The following is a 20,968-nucleotide window of genomic DNA, read 5'->3' as shown; positions in this document are numbered from 1 at the left end:
AGCTGCTCGAATGATCATTCAAGTTTTACAGGCCATCAGCCTGGAACCCAGCATTTGAGGGGGTCATGTCTTTCTCAAGGGAAAATGAACATTGATACATGCAATAAATCTTATTTTTTAGAGAGCAGGATCAGGGGGAATTAGTGTATTTTTGTTTTTCTTTTTCCTTTTTTTTTTTTTTTTTTTTTGAGTGGGTTCAAGATCATTCAAAAGCTGAGCATCCAGCCTCATGATATGGGAGATAGGGCCCAATGCTTGCCTGGGACAAGTGACTTTGCCAGCTGTGTCCTGAGCAGAATAAAATAAGGTCACAGAGCCTTGAGCAGGCATTACTTGGCCAAAATGCATCCTCAAGGAAAAGGGAGGAACAGGAATGTTTCGGAAAGCCTCTGGCCTGGAAAAAACCCTAAAACTTGACTTCTGATAAGCTCTCCGCCTCCGCAAGGCTGCTGATAAGCTATCCACCCGAGGGTGTGGGTCAGATTGCTTGGACTCTTTCACCTTATACAATAAATGTCAATCCTGGTCTTAAAGACTCAGATGATTTTTAGGATGGCCACAGAACAAAAGGAAATAAAATGATCAGATAGGGCATGGAGGTGATTTTTCAGTTGAGCTAGAATTGACGTGTAACATGATCTGAGTTTCAAGTGCATAAATGTGATTTTTGAACATCACAGCCGTCAGACAAGGCTGATGCACTGACAGGGAGAAGTGAGCTGATGGAGGCAGACATTGATTGCCGTGAAACATCTGTGTTCTGGCCAGATTTCCACTCTTCCCTGAAATGTTTTACTGCTGGCCTTGGGTGGGGGCTGACAATCAACGGAGGGAATTGTGTAGTGGTGATGCTTAGTAATTTGAGACATATGAAATTGCCAAGAGTGGGCCACTTTTTACACACAAAAATGGCAATTTCATATGGTTCCTTCTAATATTTGCATATGCATTGTAAATGAAATTATTTCTTTTAATCCTCACAATAATTTAAGAGATACTAATTTTATGCCCATTTCCAGGTGAGACTCAGAGAGGATTAATGAAGCAATGAATGAAGATTCATTCTCAAATTACTTTGTCATTTCCAGTAATGACATTTGAGTCTCTTTTGAACAGACTTTAAAAAATACCATTTACTCCCCATGTGAATGTATTTTGTAATGACATTTGCTGGACAATATGCTGAAATTTTGTTTCCAGTTCATCTGTGAAGACAGTAGTTCCCAAACTTCTTGATCTCAGGACCCCTTTATACTCAAAATATATTGAGTACCCCACAGAGTTCTCCTTTGTGTGGCCATGGATATTTACCATAAGGCTGAGACATTAAAAATATTTATGTATTCATTAAAATAACAATGATAAATTCATTATGCAGTAAACAGAAATAACATTTTTCTTTAAAGTAACTATGTTCGAGCACAAAAAATAGTGAGAAGAGCAGCATGATTTTACATTTGTGCAATTCTAATATGTGAATTAAGAACTAGAGTCTCACATCTGCTTCTGCATTTGATTGGCTGCGATACCAAAGTCACGTAGACTATGGAAAATTCTACTGTCTATTCGAGAGAATGCGAGTGAAAAATACAAGTAATTCCTTAGTACTATTATGAAAATAGTTTGGGTCTTATAAACTTTCTGAAAGGCACTGAATCCTTTGTTTTCCAGATGGGCGATTCCTACGACATACATTATACAAAGGACATTCAGGTAAGAGAAGAAACTATCCTTTCTTTGCAGAGAGTCCTAAAAAGGACCATGAGCATTTCTTGGGTGAAGGAGAAAAATAAAATCCTATTGACTATTATGAGAGCTACAGTTTGAAGCTGCTAAGAAGGGAAATGACCATATTCCCCCCAGGTGCTTTTATGCCATGAGATGGCACTTTGGGGGTGATGTGATGGGATGCCAAGATGCTTCTGTTGTGAAAGTCTCTCCCCCAGCTTGGGAAGTCCTCCAGGTGGCATCTGGCATGGCAGGAGCCATTCCAGGATGCAGGCTGGGAGGGTCCTGACAGGAGCAAGCCCTGGCACCAGACCTGGGGGTCGGGGGAGCAGCTAGACAGGTGACCAAGACAGGGCCCGAGGCAGCAGCTCAGGGATATCTCACAGGTGACACACTAGGAACCAGATTGGGAAATAAAATAAAAGACCTGTGGTCTGATGGTGGGCAGAGGAGGTATTAGGCAAAGAGGGGTTCACAACAAATATGGTTTCACGCTAAATGTCAGAACCTGAGATTGGAGGTGCTTAAGTCCCTCCCTCTTCATTCTCGGAATTGGAAAATATGGCTGATACTATCATTCCATTCAATTATGCATTGGTCTACCCACCCATCAATCCAATAATTCATTCAATCATGCATCCACCCATCCATCCATCCATCCATCCATCCATCCATCCATCCATCCATCCATCATATCCTGATTAAGCATTTATCAAGCATCTTGTACTTGTTCATTCTTTATTCTATTCTTCATTCTGTACTGGACGTTGGGGCTACATCCGTGAACATGGCAGACCCAGGCCCTGCTACCACGCAGCTAGTACCAAGCAGGAAATTCACACATTAATAAGCCCAAGTGGTTTTTTAACAACAGCAAGTGTGACTATCCTGAGGGTGGAAGCCACTTGGCCAGCACTGCAACTGGAATGTCTAATACGTGAGGGGGACAGTGGCAGGAGATGAGGCCAGAAATGTGGGCAGGGCCAGACTCTCCAAGGGAGAGGCTACAAGTGGGGAGTACGTGACCCCATTTGTGGGACAGGCCAGGGTGCCAGGCCAGGCCAGGCCTAGGTATTTGGACTTCACTTGGCAGTGACAGGTGAGCCTTTGAGCAGGAACCGACAGGCCCACCCTGACAGAGCCCTGGGGTGTTGTTTTTTTTTGGCAGAGGGTGACTCCAAGAATGTGGCAGAACATGGAAAAGGACAACAGAGGCACTTTCAATAAAGCCACGACAGCGGGTGAGAGGAGCAATGAGTCAATGGTAGAGGATGGGGGTGGGGGGTGGGGGGGTTTGGGCAGTGAGGTGTTCTAGGTAGCTTTAATCGTGAAGTCGAAGAGTGGGAGGGTGAAGAATGGGGCTTTGTCTGCAGGTAGGATTTTACACTCCCTGAGCATTTCAAAGTGAACATATGAGAACTTGGTGTGTTATCAGAAGTGGAAGTTTCCTCTGGACCTAAATCCATAGACTCGACTAGATTGTACCTTCCCTTTCCATCTCCTTTCCATTCCTTTGCTCTAATGCCTCTACGAGCAGGCAGGTAAGTCCTCCACTGTCCCACGAAGCCTGTCCCTTTGTCTCTCCCTCCCTCTGTCGCAGGATACTATCAAGGGCCAGGTCTGTGGTAGGCATGTACCAGGCACTCGGGTGCTCAGTAGCCGTTCATGGATATCTACTGTATGCCAGGAGTTGTGTTGGGGGCAACACAATGATCAGAGCAGAGAGAGGTCCCAGTGTCACGGGCTATGCCTCCAACATCCTTTAGTTGGAGACTCAACAAGTCAACAAGTAAGTGAGCAAGGAAGTGACAGACTGAAATAAGTGAAGGAAACGGACAGATGTGGTGCAGCGTAACCGTAACCGTAACCGTAACCGTAACCGGCGGGTACAGGAAGCTGCTTCACATGGGGGTCAGGGAAGGCGGGGTGAGGAGGTGACATCTGAGCCAAGAGCTAAGATGAGAAGGTGCTGCCATGGGAACGCCTGGAGAACGGACACAGAAACACCCTGAGAAAGGAAAGATCTTGGCTTAGAGGAACCACAGGGAGGCCACTGGGCTGGGAAGAGAATGATGGCAGTGGGGGTGGGGAAGCAGGGGGGCTGGCACCAGAGGAGGTTTATAAATAGGTTAGGCACAGACTCTGCTCTCAGATGTTGTCCAAGGTGAGATGTAGGTGAATGCACAGGGCTGTGGGATCACAATGACAAGAAGGGTCTCAGTAGGTGAAACCTGAATACCCATTCGTGCCCTGTGAAAGCGGCATGTCTACACGCGGTAAACAAAAGCCCTTCCAAGCAGGTGACTTCCCCAGGATGTCCTTGAACGGCAAACGTCAGGTGTCAGATTCCAGAATATTCAGGTGTGAGTCCTCCAGGAAAATCTAGAGCCAGTAGGGATTGAGGCTAGTATGTCTATTACCTGCTGATGACAGGAATAGTCCTTGCCGTGGGTCGAATGTACCTGAGCACTGTGAACCTTAAACGTGGGAGTGCTGGGTGCCTGTGGAGAAGAACATGACTGTGACAGGCAGTTTAGGATGGCTTTTCAGAGCCAGCCAGACCTGGGTTTAAATTCTTGCTCTACCACCATGTGACCCTAAGCAAATGACTTCAACTCCCCAGCCTCAGTTTCCTCATCTATAAAATGGGAATGATAGCGGGGATGTGTTAGGAACTAAATAAGATGGTACCCATAGAGACTTCAGTGAGTTACGAATTTAGTCTTAGCAGAAGCTGGCATCTTCCTGGTGCCTGGTGGGGGCGGAGGGGGGGAAGGCACAGATTTGTGACCCCATGTTCTGCCCAAGCAATGGCTCATAGTCATCCCTTCTCTGCTTCCTTTTCAGCCAGTTTGAAAGAACATCTCCTCCACTTTCTGCTAAGCCTTGGAAACAGTTGTATAAAAACGATTTGATCCCCAGAGGATATGCCCAGCTCAGCAGAACATGACCTCAGAAATACTTAGAGATAGGACACCTGGCTCTCAACCCCAGCGTGGCCTTACCTGGCCAGGTGACTTTGTGGGAGTCATTTATAAGCTATTTTGTCATCCTGGAAACAAGGCACGCCTGGGAATCTCATGTGACCCTGCAGCTCTGCAGATCATATATGCCCTGGGAAGAAGTCACTGCCTCGTGAGCATGCATGAAGCCTGTTTCTAATACAAATGGGTTGGTATCTACAGATTTCTTCCAGGTATGACTCTGGGAATCATGTACCCATCCCAAATGTTCTCAAAATATATTCACTCATTGTAAAATGGAAATGAACTTCTCTACTCACACGTGATTCATAGTTTTAACCATCTGATAATCTTAAATCAGGTGTGCTAAAGTCATGGCATGGATTCGTGGGGTTTGGAGGGAGGGTAGGTGTTGCTGGGGTGTCAGCTCAGCTCTGCTTCTGGAACCCAGGAATATTCAGGCCATGTGCACACTGTTTTAGTTAGGAGCCCTCTGAAGCAGCTCCTGGGAGGAGGGTGTGTTGAAAGTGATGTATTAGGAAATTTCCTGGGGAAAGTTGGGACAGGAGGAGAAAGCCGTCAGACAAGGTGAGGTGTCAAGGTCCCGAGATGCCACCCCCTTGGGGGTCCTAGAGGCAGCCTGAGTCCCACCAGGGCTGGCTCCAGTGGCGGGAACCCGTGTGGTCACTCAGAAGGGCCTTGCACTTGGTGTAATGAAATTCTTAGCAATTATTGAAGCAAGGGTCTGCATGTTCATTCTGCAAATAGTGGCGTTGGCCCATCAGGGGGCAGGGACGCCGAGTATGTGTAAGGCTCCCAGCACCCTCTGTGATGGCATAAGGCTGCCGGTGGTGGGGGAGGGGGGTCGTCCACTCTAGGAGAAGCCCACTTCCTGTGCACACCGGGACCCAAGGGGACATGAGCAGAGCCCTGGGGGGCATCTGTTACACAATTCAAATCTCAACAGTGTGTGCACAAAAACAAACACATACACACGCTTGCAGCGGAAATGATTCCACATCCTCCCATAGCCTGCTTTCAAAACAGCCCCTGGCGACTGGTATTAACAGGTGGTTTGGCAGGATTCAACCTTTTTAACTCCAAAATGGGCTTATGGGGAGACAACACCTGAGTACACATATTTTTCAAACAAGCAGCTCTCCTGTCCCCTGTCCCTCTATACGTCCCCCATCCACGCCCACACTCTTTCCCCCATACAATCCATAATCTCTTGGAAAGCACTCGAAAGCCAGTTTCAGGTGGAGATTAATGGCTGAGGGGCCTTTTGTGTGTGTGTCATTTCTGGGCATCTGGGCATTCGTATTGCTCAAGAATTCTTGTTTTTTATTTTGTTTTTACGTGTGGAACATGAGTCAAGTGATTCATGTAAAAGGTGTATAAAGCGGGCATCTGTCACGCATGAAGGTTTTGACCTTCATGTCAATGGAAAGGAAAGACGACTTTATCCAAGCAGGGCAAGTCCAACAGGAGACATTTCGGAGAGTGAGGTTTATCTCTGTCCATTCCAGGCACAAACTGCACTGCAGAATTTATGCATGTGATTTCTGTGGGGCAAGCCAGGGGTCACAGCTTGGGTGACCGGTGAAATGCTCAGCGCCCCACCTGTCCTGGAGGCTGGATCTCATTGGTTGGGAAGGGATCTGGGCCTGGGGTTGGCTGAAGCTCCTGGCAGGGAGGGGGTCCAACCAGCAGCAAGGCTCATCGAGGCTGAGGACCACAGTCTAAGGGGCTGTTCCTTCCATGGCCGGCCACACTCAATGGAAGCAAACAATTACAACACGTAGAGGCTTGAGTGTGCCCAGCACACCCTGTATGGCTCTCAGAAAAGAAAACCGAGTGAGTATCAGAGATCTAAAAGGGTTCACCCAAAGTCACCTGGCCAGTCAATGCTAGAGCCAAGATTCCAGCAGCCAGGTCTATCCGACCCACAGATCGGGCACCAGAGACCCAGCTGTTCTGCTAATTCTGGCCTATGGAAGCACATCCCTCCAGCCACTGAGGCCCAAAAGGGGACAGTGCTGGTGTACCATCCTGCAGAGGGCTCTGGGGACAGGACTGAGCTCATCCCCACTTTTGGGGGGCTGCTATGAGATGGGGCAGAGACAGTGGAGACTGGTCAATCTGAGTTCCAATCCCAATCAAGACACTTACCCTCTCTGAGCCTCAGTTTCCTCCTCTGTGAAATGGGTGTGATAAGAGTAGCTGCCTTTCAGGGTTGCGCAGGAGAACATGATGGATTATGGTCAGTGTTCGGCAGGCATGGTTACAATTCCTTATTATCTTGGCACAATAGTGCCCTGGGAACACAAATGCCCCAGTTGAGAACTTCTGGTTGAAGGCTAAATAATTTTTATCACTTCATCCATCAGTAAATTCCACTGGCGCATTTCCCCTCAGGTTCAGGGTAATTAATTACCTTTCCCACTCACTCATCACCTATTCATTCACTCATTCATACATTCATTCTGTCAAGAATATTTACCAAGGGCTAACCACCTTTTGTTGGTAAATCCAAGACGCACATTTTTTCACCTGTGCATATCCCTGAAGTTGGGATGTGTCATAGTTACAGACAGCAGGCATCATTGCCTGCACGTGAGCACATTGAAACATGCAGATTGTGGGTAAGCCGCTTGGTGGAAGCTTCCAGGAATAACAGAGGAACCGTCATCTGGGGAATTCTGTGTCACCAGTGCTCTCAGAGATTCCGAAGGCCATACTGGCAGAAAAACTCGGATACTGGCAATTCTGCGTGGAAAAGGGATTTGAATGTTATTACAAATGTAATAACCTAGGAAATACCTTTTTAGCCCATTTATTTCACTTATGTTTTCTTTTCTTTTTTAAAAATTTATATTGGGGAACAGCGTGTTTTTCCAGGACCCATCGGCTCCAAGTCTCAAGTAGTTGTTTCAGTCTAGTCGTGGAGGACACAGCTCCCTGGCCCATGTGGGAATCGAACCAGTGACGTTGGTGTTATGAGCAACGTGCTCTAACCACAGAGCCAACCGGCCAACCAATGTTTTCTTTTTGATGTATGTACATGCATGATACATAATTTAAATCTATGTCTAACTAAGTCTGAAAGAGGTTTCTAATAGGTTTGAAATAGCAAGGTGAAAGCATCTCTCAGCTTAGTTGGCAGTGCCCTTTTCTTTTGCTTATATGTACAGTTATGTTTGGATTATGATGTAAGCTGCCCGTCATAGTTTCAGTCTGAGACACGGAGCGGAACCCAGAAACTGCATACACATAGTTCACACTGTAGTGGGGATTTGAACCACGGCCTGCTGACTCCACGGGGCTTTGCCCCTCCATCCCACAGCCCCAACCAAGTTAGAGGTTCTGGTGGAAGCTCCTCCCTGCTCTCACCTGCTTTCCTCCTTGGTGTGTCCCTGCCCCAGATTCAGTCTGGAGGGGGACACACAGATAAATCAGTGATCACAGGCAGTGAGATAAGTGCCCCAGGCCCAAGTGCGAAGCGGCTGTGTTTCCTGGCTTTGAGGCCTAGAGCCTTGCCCCCCTTTGGAGCTGGCACAGCCCTTCCTTGGATCTGATTGGTTTGGAAACTAGGTGACAGTGCTTCTTACCTAAACTAAGTTCTAAGAAGAGGTCCAGCTGTCCAGCATGTGAGAGAGGTCTGGGCTTGGAACAGGGTTTCAGTGGTGGCCCTGCTGTCACAGCTGTGTACCCCTGCACACAGAGCTTACCCTTTCTGAGCCTCTGTCAACCATAGTGGAGCAGAAGTAACACCTTCCAAACCTTCCACAGGACCCGATGAGATGAGGAGTGTGAAAACGGCAGGACACTCAGGCCTGTCCAGGGTCTTCTGGGGCTAAGAGACAGGAGGAAGCAGAAGGGGCACTGGAGGCCCCAGGCTGGGATTGAAGGGGCCTGACAGGCTGTACACCCACTGTGCTGGTGGGGGTGACAGAATCCCAGCTCCAACCAGCTGGGCAAATAGGGCTGCAAGGAAGGACACGGTGAAGGAGTGGCCAGGGGCATGGCTTTGGTGCTGGCCTGACAGGGTTCAAGTCCTGACTCTGACACATGCTAGTGTGTGACCTTGCATGAATTATTCACCGTGCCTCCATTTCCCCACCTGTAAAAGGAAGTGGTGATACTCCAGGGCTGTTATGAGAAGTAAAAATGTTACAATATATACGGTTCTCAGAATAATACCTGGCTTGTAGTACGTAGGTGCTTGCTGCTGTTGTTGTTGCTATTATGACCTCTCAGGAGGAATTGACCCACCACAGCTTGGGAAGTCAGGGCCTCCCTCACCTGGGCTTCAGGGACAATGAGAACCAAGGATGGAGTCCATCTCCCAGTCTCTCTCTCTTCTCCGGGCAGAGTGACTGTCTCCTCATGATGTGAAATGTGGCCCTGACAGCTCAGACTCTCCATCCAGCACACCCAGAAAAACTGTTCTCTGCCCCTCTGACACCCTGGGGAAGGCCCCCAGATCTGGGCCCAACAGTTTAGGCCAAAGGAAGGATGAAGAAAGAACAGGCAGCTCCCCTGTCAGCAATGGCAATGGCGGTGGGGATGCCACACCAGGAGGGGTTCCCACAAAAATGCGCCCATGGTGGGGGAGTGGGCAGACAGTCTCCTCGATGTCCACACAGAGATCTCATTTCACAAGGGAAGACCACAGAAGCCCAGAATGTACTGTAACTTGCCCAAGGTCACACACAGCCAGGCAGCAATAGGTGGAGCTCTGTCTATTCCTAGCATTCACCCCGTATTACCTCATTACTCATGGCAACTTTAACAGTAACCAGCACCTTCTGAGCACAGACTATGCTGCCACGTGCCCAGTCAGCCTTTTGCAGAAACTAACAACTCATCTGAGCTATCCCAACCCATGAGGAAGACACCCACCCATCTTACAGATGAGGGAACCAGAAGCACAGAGAAATCAAGTCACTTAGCCAGGGTCACCCAGCTAGTACATAGCAGAGTGAGGATACAGATCTAAGTAATCTGATTCCAGAGTCCTCGGGAGGTAAGAACTTTTTCTTCTTTTTAAACAGTGAGAAAAAGCATTTAATTTTATATAATTATAGGAACACACAGGTATTGTTTGAGTTGTGGATGAAATATTGACGTGATGGAGACATTCTTCTATCTGCAGCATTCGGAGTTAGAGAGATATTAAATAATTGTTGTTTGTCTCCTAGGAAGTACAAATCATAGGAAGCCTTTCCAGAAAATATTGTAGGAAGAACACATTTGTTTATTCCCCTCCCATTAATTGTCAAAGTCAGATTATATCTCATCCTAAGGTCATCCACCTGTCTTTTCTTTCTTTTTCAAAAATAACTTATAGAAACTTTTTATTTGAAACAATGGTAAATTCATGGGACACGCAAGGAAATGTACGGGGAGATCCACCTCCCCCGCGGTGCCATCTTCATAACTATAGCACAATATCACAACCAGAAAGCTGGCACTGGTACCATGCACACAGCATATTGGGTTTACTCCAGTTGCACAGAGGAAGCTGAGAAGGGTGAAGCAATTTACCCAAGGCCATTGGGACATCAGAGCCCCACCTCCCATTCTCCCATTCTTCTAGGAACTGCAGGAGGCCAGCCCTGTTCCTCCCAATCCTCAGTTTGGAGTTTTCTTTCTTGCCACACAAGACCTTCATATTGAAGAGACAGCAGAGGCTGTGGCCACCTCTGCAGCTGCCTGAGGGCTGTGTCACAGTGGCAGGGGGTACAGTGGCCCAGCCTCTGAGTGGGCCGTGTCTCTTCTAACAAGGCCTCAGAGCAAGGTCGTGAGGAGGGGAAACAGTGGACAGGGCTCCAACCCTGCCTGCCGAGACAAAGGGCTTCTCCAAGGCCACTGGAACATGACCCCAGGGGCACTTGGCTAAGGGTAGGGGCCTTACCCACTGAAGCAGCTTTTCTATAGAGCCAACTTCATTACACAATCTGTCTGTTCCTTGGGTAAACGGACAAGTCACAGTCTTTCCTGGGGCCATTTTCCTTCTGAGCTGCCAGGTTGCCCTCTCCTTTCTTTCATAAGGATACTTATCACTGGACTCAGGGCCCATCCTAAATCCAAGATGACCTCATCTCAAGATTCTTAACTTAGATACATCTGCAGAGACCCTATTTCCAAATAAGGTCACACTCGCAGGTTCCAGGGCTCTGGGGGATTAGGACATAGACATATTCTTGTAGGAAACACAATTCAACCCACTATTGGGAGCAAGTTAGCTAAGTTAGGTGGTGTAAGAAGAGAAAGGGCATCCCAGGCAGAGGGAACAGTATGTGCAAAAGCATGGACCAGAAAAATTCAGGAACTACACACAAGCAGTTGAGAAAGGGGGCACTCTGGGAGTAGAAGGATACAGGATAGAAAGTTAAGGAGGTGCCAGCCAGTTCACATCTTGAGTTTGAACCTAACCCTGAAAATAATATGGAACCAGTGAAGGGTTCGCCTGGTTTATTATTTCATCTAATTTTCCCGATATCCCTGAGAGGCCAGTATCATAACCCCCATTTACAGATGAAAACACTGAGGCTTAGAGAAGTGAAGTCATTTGCCCACAAGCAGACCATTAGGAAAATGGCAGAGGCAGGATTTGAACTCAGCTCACTTCTAACTCCATAGTGGGAAGATGAATGCAGCAAGATTTTGTGTGTCTGTGGTAGGTAGGCAATGGGATATCCAAGAAGGAGGAAGGGAACAGACATGGGAACTTGCCGGGACCAGGTGCCAGGCTCACTGCCCCATCTGAGTACCACTTCCCAATGCTGGGCCTGGAAGTCACCATGTTGATATTCTGAGACCCACCTCCTTGGCCACAGCTAACTGGTCCAGAAACAGGACCCCTGACTCAAGCTAGGCCAATCCGACTCCCTCCCACCCCAAGAACTTGCTCCTGAGTCTTTTTTATGGCAGAAGGCAATATGGCAGGTGACTAGGAGCCTGGCTCAGAAGTGAAAGACCATTCAAATCCCAGCTCTGCCTCTCCTCTCAAATGTGTTGTTTTCTTGAACCCCTCAATGTTTCAGTTTCCTTCTCTGGAAATCGGAATGATGAAAACAGCACTTTCCTTTATGGCTACTGTGGGATGATTACGTGAAATCCTGGTAGTGAAGCTTCTTTCCCAAACCTGGCACACAGAAAATGCTGGGCAAATATTAGTGGGTTCTGCTTGTAGTAGAACAGAGGGGATGGGACTCAGACCTGTGTGGAGCCTACCTCCTGCCTTGTATATGAGGAGGGAGGAGGAGAGAGGGAAAAGGAGAGGGAAAAAAAGAGGGAGTGAGTGAGGGAGAGAGGGTGGGGAGACGGGGGGAGAGAGAAAGAGAGAGAGAGAGAGAAAGGCAGGCCACTGGCGTTCTTAACAGCTTTCCAGGACTTGCTTCCAATTGATATGAGACTTGGCTGCCCTCCTTTTACTGAGGTTCAAGGAAACACCACCATGATTCCCAGTCATGAGCTGTCCTGACTTTGGCTTCGGCTAGCTAGCACAAATGAGTTTCTGTTAACTGCAATCAAAACCAAGTCAAAACAAAACTATACAAAACACCAACCAAAAAACACCTCGACTGGGACAGTTTGGCAACCACCTTTGAAATGGATGCCAGGGTTCCTGCCCCAGACCTGGTTACCATATAAAAAGACACCCGGCAGGTCCAAGCCACAGTGTGGGGCAACCACTGAGGCTCCTAAGCAGACCTCCTGCCCATGACTTCTCGGAGGCCTCATGTTCAAGGACACGCATGATGGCCATTCCACCCCGCATTCCACGCCCACTCCTCCTGCTCCTAGACGGGCAGGCTTCTGGCAAGTTCTACACTCAACCCAGGAACTCGTTGAATAGGTGCCTGAGATGGGTGAGTCCCCTGCCCATTAGGTGCTGCCCTGCCAGGCCTGGGCTGGAGACTGTGTGAGAGCAAAATAGTTGGGGGCAATTATACTTTTATGACTTTATGCTAAGGTGAGTGCTACATGTCTAACATCCACTGTCTCAACAACTGGTTGGAAAGATGCCATCATCTGCATGGACAGCAGAAAGATTTGAGGCTCGAATACTGCAAGTTTCTAGCTCAAGTTCATATACTAGTTACTAGGCAGGGGGGCCAAAGCTTTCATTCCACATTAAATCCTGCAAGTTCAGTATTAACACTTTCTAATATAAACAAGGCTTGGAAGTGGTATAACAAACCTCTTGGACTCATAAGCCAACTACCATTGTTTCATTTTTACCCTCAACTTTTTGCAGGGGGAGAGGCTGGAGTACGTTAAAGTAAATCCCAGACATCGTATACATCACCTATGAATGCTTAGAATGCATCTCTAACAAATGAGGACTTATTAGTTTTTACAGCATAACCATAAAGTCATTATCACAAGACCACCTGGATGGGAAACCATGTGGGAACGGCCAGACCATGTGTTCTGGGAGGCAGTAGACAGCCAAGTCCTGTTCTCCCTGGTGCGGGCAAGTTCACTAGAGCAGTAGTTCCCAAAGTGGGGTCTACAGACCAGCAGTATCAGCATGACAGGTACCTGTGTTTTAACACACCCTTCTGGGGATTCTGATGCCAGCTCTAGCTTGAGAACTGCTGCTCTAGAGAAAGATGGTTTGCCCAGGAGGTGATTCCATTCTTGCATTCAGTTGATTTATTTATGCAAGTTCTGGCTCCTTCCCCAAAGGATGCTGAGAGCTGGTCTTCAGGGGTAATTAAGTGGTCTTCCGGTTAGAAGTGTCAAGTCTTGAGGCCCATGGTCAGTGGATGAGACCTGGCTCCTCCTCTCATTTCCTAGGTGACCCTGGATGCAAAGTCTCCTCACCCATGAAATGTGCAGGTGATAGCAACTGCCTCCTACACTGACTGCAAGGTGGAAACTGTTTAAAATATACAGAGTGCTTAGAATGCTTCCTGGTACATAGCAAATGTTATGGAAGAACCCGCTGTCCTTATTGAAACGGGGGTGGCAGGGCCAAGGTACGTGGCCTAATCTATATGCCATTATAGGGTGGCATGTGCTACGACAAGCTTCTCCCTCACCATTGTAGGATGGCTGGGAGTAAGCTCTCAGGACATCACCAGGGGTCTGATTCTCAGGGGTGGGCCTCCAGGGAGAGAGTAGAAAGGAGATTTGGGAGCTGGTGGGAAGATCAGGGAATCCCACTGACCAGGTAGGAAGGCTGCAAGGTAGTGACCTGGCAAGAGATGGTGAGGGAGAAACTTGTGGTAGCACAGGGTAATGGGGTCCCCAAAGTCCTAGAGAGAGGACCGGAGGGAGGGCTCTGAGCTGCACGAGTTGTGATGCCTCCGGCAGCTTCAAGAAAGTTCTCGTCCCCTGGGGCCCAGCGAGGAGAACAACCAAGGAGTTGGGGGGTTGGGGGGTGGACACTGGGAAAGCCGGGAGGGTGGGTTTGGGTTCTGAGCTAACACTTGTGTGACACTTGTCCCAGGTTTGGTTGTCCCCAAAGGCTCTGGAAACATGAGAAGTCTAATAGACGGACAGAAATCTTGTTTCGTTCACCTCCATGCACGTGAGAAAAGCATCATAGGATTTACACCTTTGAGAGGACAGAAATTGCCAATCAATTAGCACAGTCAGGACAACAAGTTTTGAAATGGGATGACCCACTGATCCACCTGTAGACATTGCAGAGGTCCATGGTACATATTAGCCACGAATTTCATTTTTAAAAATACGTTTATATTAGCTAGTCCTGCCCCCAGAAAAGGCCTCGAAAAAGAGGTCCTCTCTGGAGCCTGACACACAGGGGTGGCCTTAAAATGCCATTTCCTAATTTTTAAAAAAAATTAAAAGCAGGGTTTCTTGTAGAAATAGCGCATTCCAGGGCTGGAAATATGCAAGACAAGGCTGGTATATTTTGTTTTCCCAAATAGGAAGGAAGTCTCCTAGGCAGATGCCAAAAGAACTCAGAAGTAGCTGGAAGAGACTGTGCCCTGGCCAAAGACGTGAGAGCTGGAGCTTCAGTAAGGATAATATTGAGATGGATTGACACCCATCGATGTTTCCATGCGTGAGTTCACAAAAAAATGTTTTTAAAACCTTGTGGATCTCCTTCAGAGGATGATGAGGAACCAGTTCATTATCCTGAAAACTGGGAAAGGGAAGGAATCAAGCAGTGATAAATTGTAGATGAGGAAAAGCCTCTCTGTCTGAAAGTACCCCAACAGGGTGAGAATATCACAGTTTTGCAATCCCCAGGGAATCATGGGTCTGGACCCTGAGCCTCGATGAGAACTAACACCCCAAGAAGAAACCACCAGACATTAGGAAACTCCTGATGGAAGAACACAGGGGCAAAGGGATGGAGGCTAAGCCCCACCCAGCCTCTAGATCCCACTTCCAGTTTGCAGGAAATTCCGAGGACAGAGGCACACGCAGAACTGCACCTGGAGTGCGCCGTCAGCAAAATCCCCCAAATGTGGAGAACGGTACAGGTCAACCGGCCTGGGTTCCTCAACAGACAAGTGTGTGGTGGGTGGCAGATGGATGCTGCGGTCAACAGGATAATGACCTCAAATCTCTCCATGTCCCAATCCCTGGACTCTGTCAATATGTGACCTGACAGGGCAAAAGGGACTTTGCAGACGTGACTGAGTTAAGGATCTTGAGATGGGGAGTTGAACCTGGATTATCTAGGTAAGCCCAATGTCATCATAAGGTCCTTGCAAGAGGGAGGCAGGCAGGGTGAAGACAGGCTGAAGCAGCATGAGAAAGACTCAATCAGCCCAGCTGAGGCTGGTTTTGAAGATAGGAAAAGGGGTCATGACCCAAGGAATGCAGGTGGTTTCTAAAAGCTGGAAAAGATAAGAGAATGGATTTTTCCCCTAGAGCCGCCAGAAGGAATGCTGCCCTACTGACTTTAGTCCAGTAAGACTGACAGACATCTCACTTCCCAAACTGTAAGAGTTTCAATTTTCTTGTTTTAAGCCAGTAAGTTTCTGATCATCTGTTACAGCCTGTCATGCAGGGTGTCAGCTCCCGCTCCCCACATAAGAACGCAGGACACTGTGAGGCCAAAAAGGAACACCCACAGAGCCATAGATAGGGAAGTTATACCACTATAGTCTCACTGGCGGCTGGGTTGGAGACACAGGAAGCAGGAGCCACACAATCCGCAACCTGCCGTCCACTTCTCTCTGCCAACCAACCTCACTTGCTAGCTGCAATCCGTCCTGCTAACTGCAATCTGCTCTTGCTAGCTCAGCCACCATCTTCTTGCTAGCCCCCATTTGCTGCTAGCGAAGCCACGGCAGTTATATTAGTGGCCAATGGTGCACTGGTTACAGCTGACGCCCAACTAGACACAGCTGATGGCCATCCAATCACAGTTGATGGACACTTACTACCTGAGCCAGCACCTTTCCATGTGAGGCCGAGAGCCTGGAAACTGCACTCCTGGCTCTGTCCCCACACTTTACCCCTCCAGGGTCTCGCCTCACAATCTACGCGACAAGCATCTTCCGCAAGGGGCCCTGTGCGAGGAGCCTGGAGGTGGAGGCAATATCGTGAACACAGCCAGTTTCCTGGGCACAGCCAGGGTTTCTCAGGGCACTGCCACTCTCTCTGGGCACAGCCAGACTTCCTAGGCACAGCCAGGGTTTCTCAAGGTACCACCAGTCTTTCTGAGCACAGCCAGGGTTCTCAGGGCACAGCCAGGGTTTCTCATGGCATCACCAGTCCTGGGCACAGCCTGACTTCCTGGGCTTCTTAGGGTACCACCAGTCTCCCCAGGTACCACCACTCTTTCTGGGCACAGCCAGCTGGTATCTCAGGGTACCACCAGTCTTTCTGGGCACAGCCAGGGCTTCTCAGGGTACCACCAGTCTTTCTGGGCACAGCAAGACTTTTTGGGCACAGCCAGGGTTCTCACATATTCTCAATGGCGGCCGGTTGAGAACAAAAGCAAATATCTGCCAGTTCCACTACATGGTGGTACGTTCCCAAGCAAATAGTCAAGTGGTTCGTTAAATTAGGGATGGAAGGCAATTCTCCATAGTCCATAGTCATTCACTAGGGCTGTGTATTAGCCTCACAATGTGTACCCTCTCCGCAGGTCGAGGGCTCCAAGTCCTCCCCAACCTGGGGGTGAGGGCCTCAGCAAGCATTTCGCAGCCCTTGGGAAGCAAGGGCTGCAACGACCTTCGCTTTCTCCGGCCTATGCTGGTTGGGGAGCCATCCACGTCTTCCCACCCCTCCACGGGGGTCCAGCTCTCCGGCAGCTGCTCCTCCTGGTCTTCCTGACACTGAGTGTTCATACGTATAAATTGCTCTACCGCCCTTCGGAGAGCTTTGTCCGGTACTGTACCCTGCTCGCTGCGCCATTTGTCATGCGAGGTGGCCTGCGGGGTCTTTAGTCCTGCTCCCCACATAGGAACGCAGGACACGGTGAGGCCAAACAGGAACACCCACAGAGCCATAGATAGGGGAGTCATACCACTACAGTCTCGCTGGTGGCTGGGTTGGAGACACAGGAAGCAGGAGCCACACTGTCCGCAACCTGCCGACCACTTCTCTCTGCCAACCAACCTCACTTGTTAGCTGCAATCCGCCGTGCTAACTGCAATCTGCGCTTGCTAGCTCAGCCACCATCTTCTTGCTAGCCCCCATTTGCTGCTAGCGTAGCCACGGCAGTTATATTAGTGGCCAATGGCTCACTGGTTACAGCTGACGCCCAACTAGCCACAGCTGATGGCCATCCAATCACAGCTGATGGCCATTTACTACCTGAGCCAGCACCTTTCCACGTGAGGCAGAGAGCCTGGAAACTGCACTCCTGGCTCTGTCCCCACACAGCAGCAATAGGAAACAAATATAGATGGAAAAACTGAAAGAAATTTAAAGGACATATCAAGTTAACAAAATGGGCCAGACCCAACTAGAGTGGTGTGTAAAGACGTGATTAACATAGGAACATAAAAGTCAGGAGAATGGGTACATTTGGAGGAAGGGTGAAATGGCTGAGTTCCCTGAAAGGGTGACCAAGTTCCACTCTGTCACAGATATTGGCTTCAAAGGGTTCCTACCTGAAAATAATTCATTAAGCTGTACCTTTGTTTTGTGTGGTTCTCTGAGACTGATTTATTTTACATTTAACAAGGTAAAAATAATGACGGTTTCATGGTGTATAGAATAGAACCTCATTCTTTGCAGCTGTCCAAGACAGCATTTTCTCTGATCTTGGTGAGGTTTCTTTCACCAGCAGCACAGGAAATGGCACATAAAGAAGAGAAAGACAGGTCTGGGGCGCTCCTAACTTAGGTTATGCAAAGGATGGGGCACAGCAGAGTTATCCACAAATAGAATGTGGGTGTGCAAGTGTTTGGCACATGTAATATAGACTTCAGTGTGGCAGCCATCTGTGTCCCCAACCCCGACCTCAGCATTCACCTCTCCTGCAGAAAGCTGCTTCCTAAGAGAGCCTGGACCCCTGCCAGAGCATCTTCCAAGCTTCTGACACCTGCTCAGCCTGTGGCAGGGGAAACCGGAAGCACTGCAGACTTAATGTCCCAGAAGCAGCCAGGAAGGGATGGAGGCTGGCGGGGTCAATATTCCAGCTGCCTCTCCCCTTGGTGGGCATGAGTCTGCTCTGCACTGTCTCGGCAGAGTTCCCCAGCAAGACCGAGCTCCAAGGACCCACCGTGGTCATGGCTGAAGGATGCCCCTTTTATCCATTCCTTCCCTTCCCTGCTTCATTTCCTCGCTCCCTCTGCCAGTGTTTCCTGTGGCAATCACCTCCCACATAAACCACGTGCATTCAAATCTTTGTCTCTAGGTTTGCTTCTGGGGGAGCCCAGAGCAAGACCCTAAGAAAAAAATGTAATAGGTAGAAGGCGATGGTTAATCTAAACACCTGGTTGTAGGGAGTACCTGAGGTAGTTCACCTGGCAGCTTCTACCACCACCACCACCCCACCCCTAGCTCCTTACATAACTTCTGGCACATACACGCTCGATAACTATTGTTGGGTGGATAGGTGGATGGATGGGGACCAGTGTCCCACCTGCCATTAGGGAAGATGAGAAGGACAGACCTCTCACCCTCCCTCCTCCCCTGGCATAATCCTGACAAACCTGGTATCCTTCCACTAAATTCCCTTTTTGCTTAAAATAACCAGAGTCCGTTTCTGCAGTTGCAGCTGGGTGATTTCTAATTGGGTGATTTCTAAGCCAGGTGAAGTTTAGCATTAACTGAAGGCTAAATAGAGCACTGAGTTTTCTGACAGACAACACAAAAATTTTGAGACAGAGAAAGAAATCTTTCCTTCTATTTTTTAATTTTAATTTATCATATCCCATGATCCCAGAATAAAGAGAATTCTGGTTTTTATTTAAAACAAACGTATGAAACGTTTAAAACTTGAACAAAATATAGAGACTAATACAATAACTTTGGGAAGATGGGATTTTCATAAGTAAAGGGGTGTGGTTGGGTATTCAGTGCAGAGTCACGAGCAGGCATTGAACCGAGTGCTTTCGTCTCCTCAACTCAGCTCATTTCAGTGAGTTCTTAACAGCCCGGTGGTGGGCGTTCTTCTGTTCTCACGTGTAAGAAATGAGGCTCTGATTAGTTCATTCACTTATTCTTTTCTTTAGATCCCACATGTAAGTGAGATCATATGATATTTATCTTTCTCTGTCTGCCTTATTTCACTTAGCATAATGTTCTCTAGGTCCATCCATGTTGTTGCAAATGGTAAGATTTCATTCTTCTTTATGGCTGCGTAACACTCCATTGTATAAATGTACCACAGCCTGTACACCTGAAGCTGAAGCTGAACAATAATGAATGTCAACTACAATTTTATATGGATAGATAGATAGATAGTTACAAGAAGTGGAATACAGCATTAGGAATAGAGACAGTGGAAATGTAATAGCTCTGTGCGCTGTCAGAGGGGTAGTAGATGGGGGGTGGGGGTTATCCCTGTGTGAGGGATATAAATGATAAATGTCTAACTAGTACATTGTTTTGTGCACCTGAAACTAATAAAAATAAATAAACAAACAAACAAATAAGTAAATGTAAAAGACATGAGGCTCATAAAGTGGGGCGGTTTGTCAAGGACCCTGGAAGTTAGTAGAGTGAGAATTGGCTCAAAATGGATTTTTTTCCCTAAGTGTCAGTGCCAATCCTGCTGTCAGCAGAAACCCTTCCCACTTTCCCGTCATGTTCTCTCTGCTGCCCGACTTGGCCCAAAACCCATGGAGAGTGTGAAGCTCCCAGCTCCGATGACCAGCGCTCGAGTGGGGGGCTCACGTGTGGGTACCAAAGATGCCCTCCCCCAGGCAGGGCTCAGCAGTGGGACCCTGTGAGCAATACCAGCTCCCAGAGGCAGCAGCGCTGCTAGTCCAAACCACCTGTTTTGGAGGAGTTCGAAAAGGGCGCCCATTCTCTGCCATGAGCATCTATAGATGGGTGATCAGTGCCCCTAGACCTCTGCCCGACCTGCTCAAGCCCGCCAAGAAGCGCTGCTGGATTCTATCCAGGGCTCACTCCAGGCCAGGTCGTCCTCACGTAACCTTCATGACCACCTGCAAGGTGTGTATAATTTTTCCACTTTTAGAGATATGAGTGGCCCAGGCTGAAAGGATGAGATACGTGGTTCAAAGTCCCAAAGACATGAAGAAGCCGTTACACTGGGGCCTGGGTGTGAACCCTATAGAAGCGTTTCCCACAGGAGGGTGTGATGTAAGGGCCGCCTCCGTGGGTGTTTTCTCCGGAGCTGGGACATGGGCACACTTACTATGATTACATGTCCTTTCAGCCCCAACCCAGAGCCCCGCTGTCACGCAAGCGCACCTCTCCTGGACTGTGGGTCTCTCCCGTTCTTCCCAGCCGGACGCCTCTGTACTCGTTACATCCAGCTCTGCATCTGCTCCCTGCAGTCTGAGTCTCCCAGGTAGACAGACATGTACTCCTTTATGTTCCCACTGCGTCCTGCGTGCGGTGACATTGTGACACAGGCCATGTGATTTTGCTCCTTCTCTACCAGACCCAGAGGTCTTGGAACTCAGGAACAATGTCTAAATCCTCTTTCCCAACATCAAGCATGATGCAGCCACATAGTAGGTCCTCGACACTAGATTATTGAATTTGTGAATGATCAAATGGATGAGATTGAGTCTGCCTTCTGAAATAGTCTGAGAGCTTCTGAAGAGAATCCTCTTGACCACCATTGGCTCTGAGCCTGGCAGCAGCGGATGGTACAACAGGTTTGTGAATGAATGAATGAGTCC

General features: G+C 48.4%; 1 protein-coding gene across 3 annotated transcripts in view; it reads left to right on the top strand.

The window, feature by feature from the left end:
- The window catches only part of LOC109453729 (WAP four-disulfide core domain protein 1), a 62,354-nt gene extending 57,356 nt beyond the window's left edge, over positions 1-4,998 (top strand). For all 3 annotated transcript variants that reach the window (XM_074314502.1, XM_074314501.1, XM_019743736.2), the window contains exons 6-8: positions 1,672-1,713; positions 2,897-2,969; positions 4,576-4,998. In XM_074314502.1, coding sequence (XP_074170603.1) covers positions 1,672-1,713; positions 2,897-2,955 — 101 coding nt within the window. In that variant the 3' untranslated portion in view covers positions 2,956-2,969; positions 4,576-4,998. The remainder of the gene's footprint in view (positions 1-1,671; positions 1,714-2,896; positions 2,970-4,575) is intronic.
- Positions 4,999-20,968: the final 15,970 nt, after the last annotated feature.

The sequence above is a fragment of the Rhinolophus sinicus genome, linkage group LG11, assembly GCF_036562045.2.
Source record: "Rhinolophus sinicus isolate RSC01 linkage group LG11, ASM3656204v1, whole genome shotgun sequence".
Classification (NCBI taxonomy): Eukaryota; Metazoa; Chordata; class Mammalia; order Chiroptera; family Rhinolophidae; genus Rhinolophus; species Rhinolophus sinicus.
This window is presented reverse-complemented; position numbering and strand designations above follow the sequence as displayed.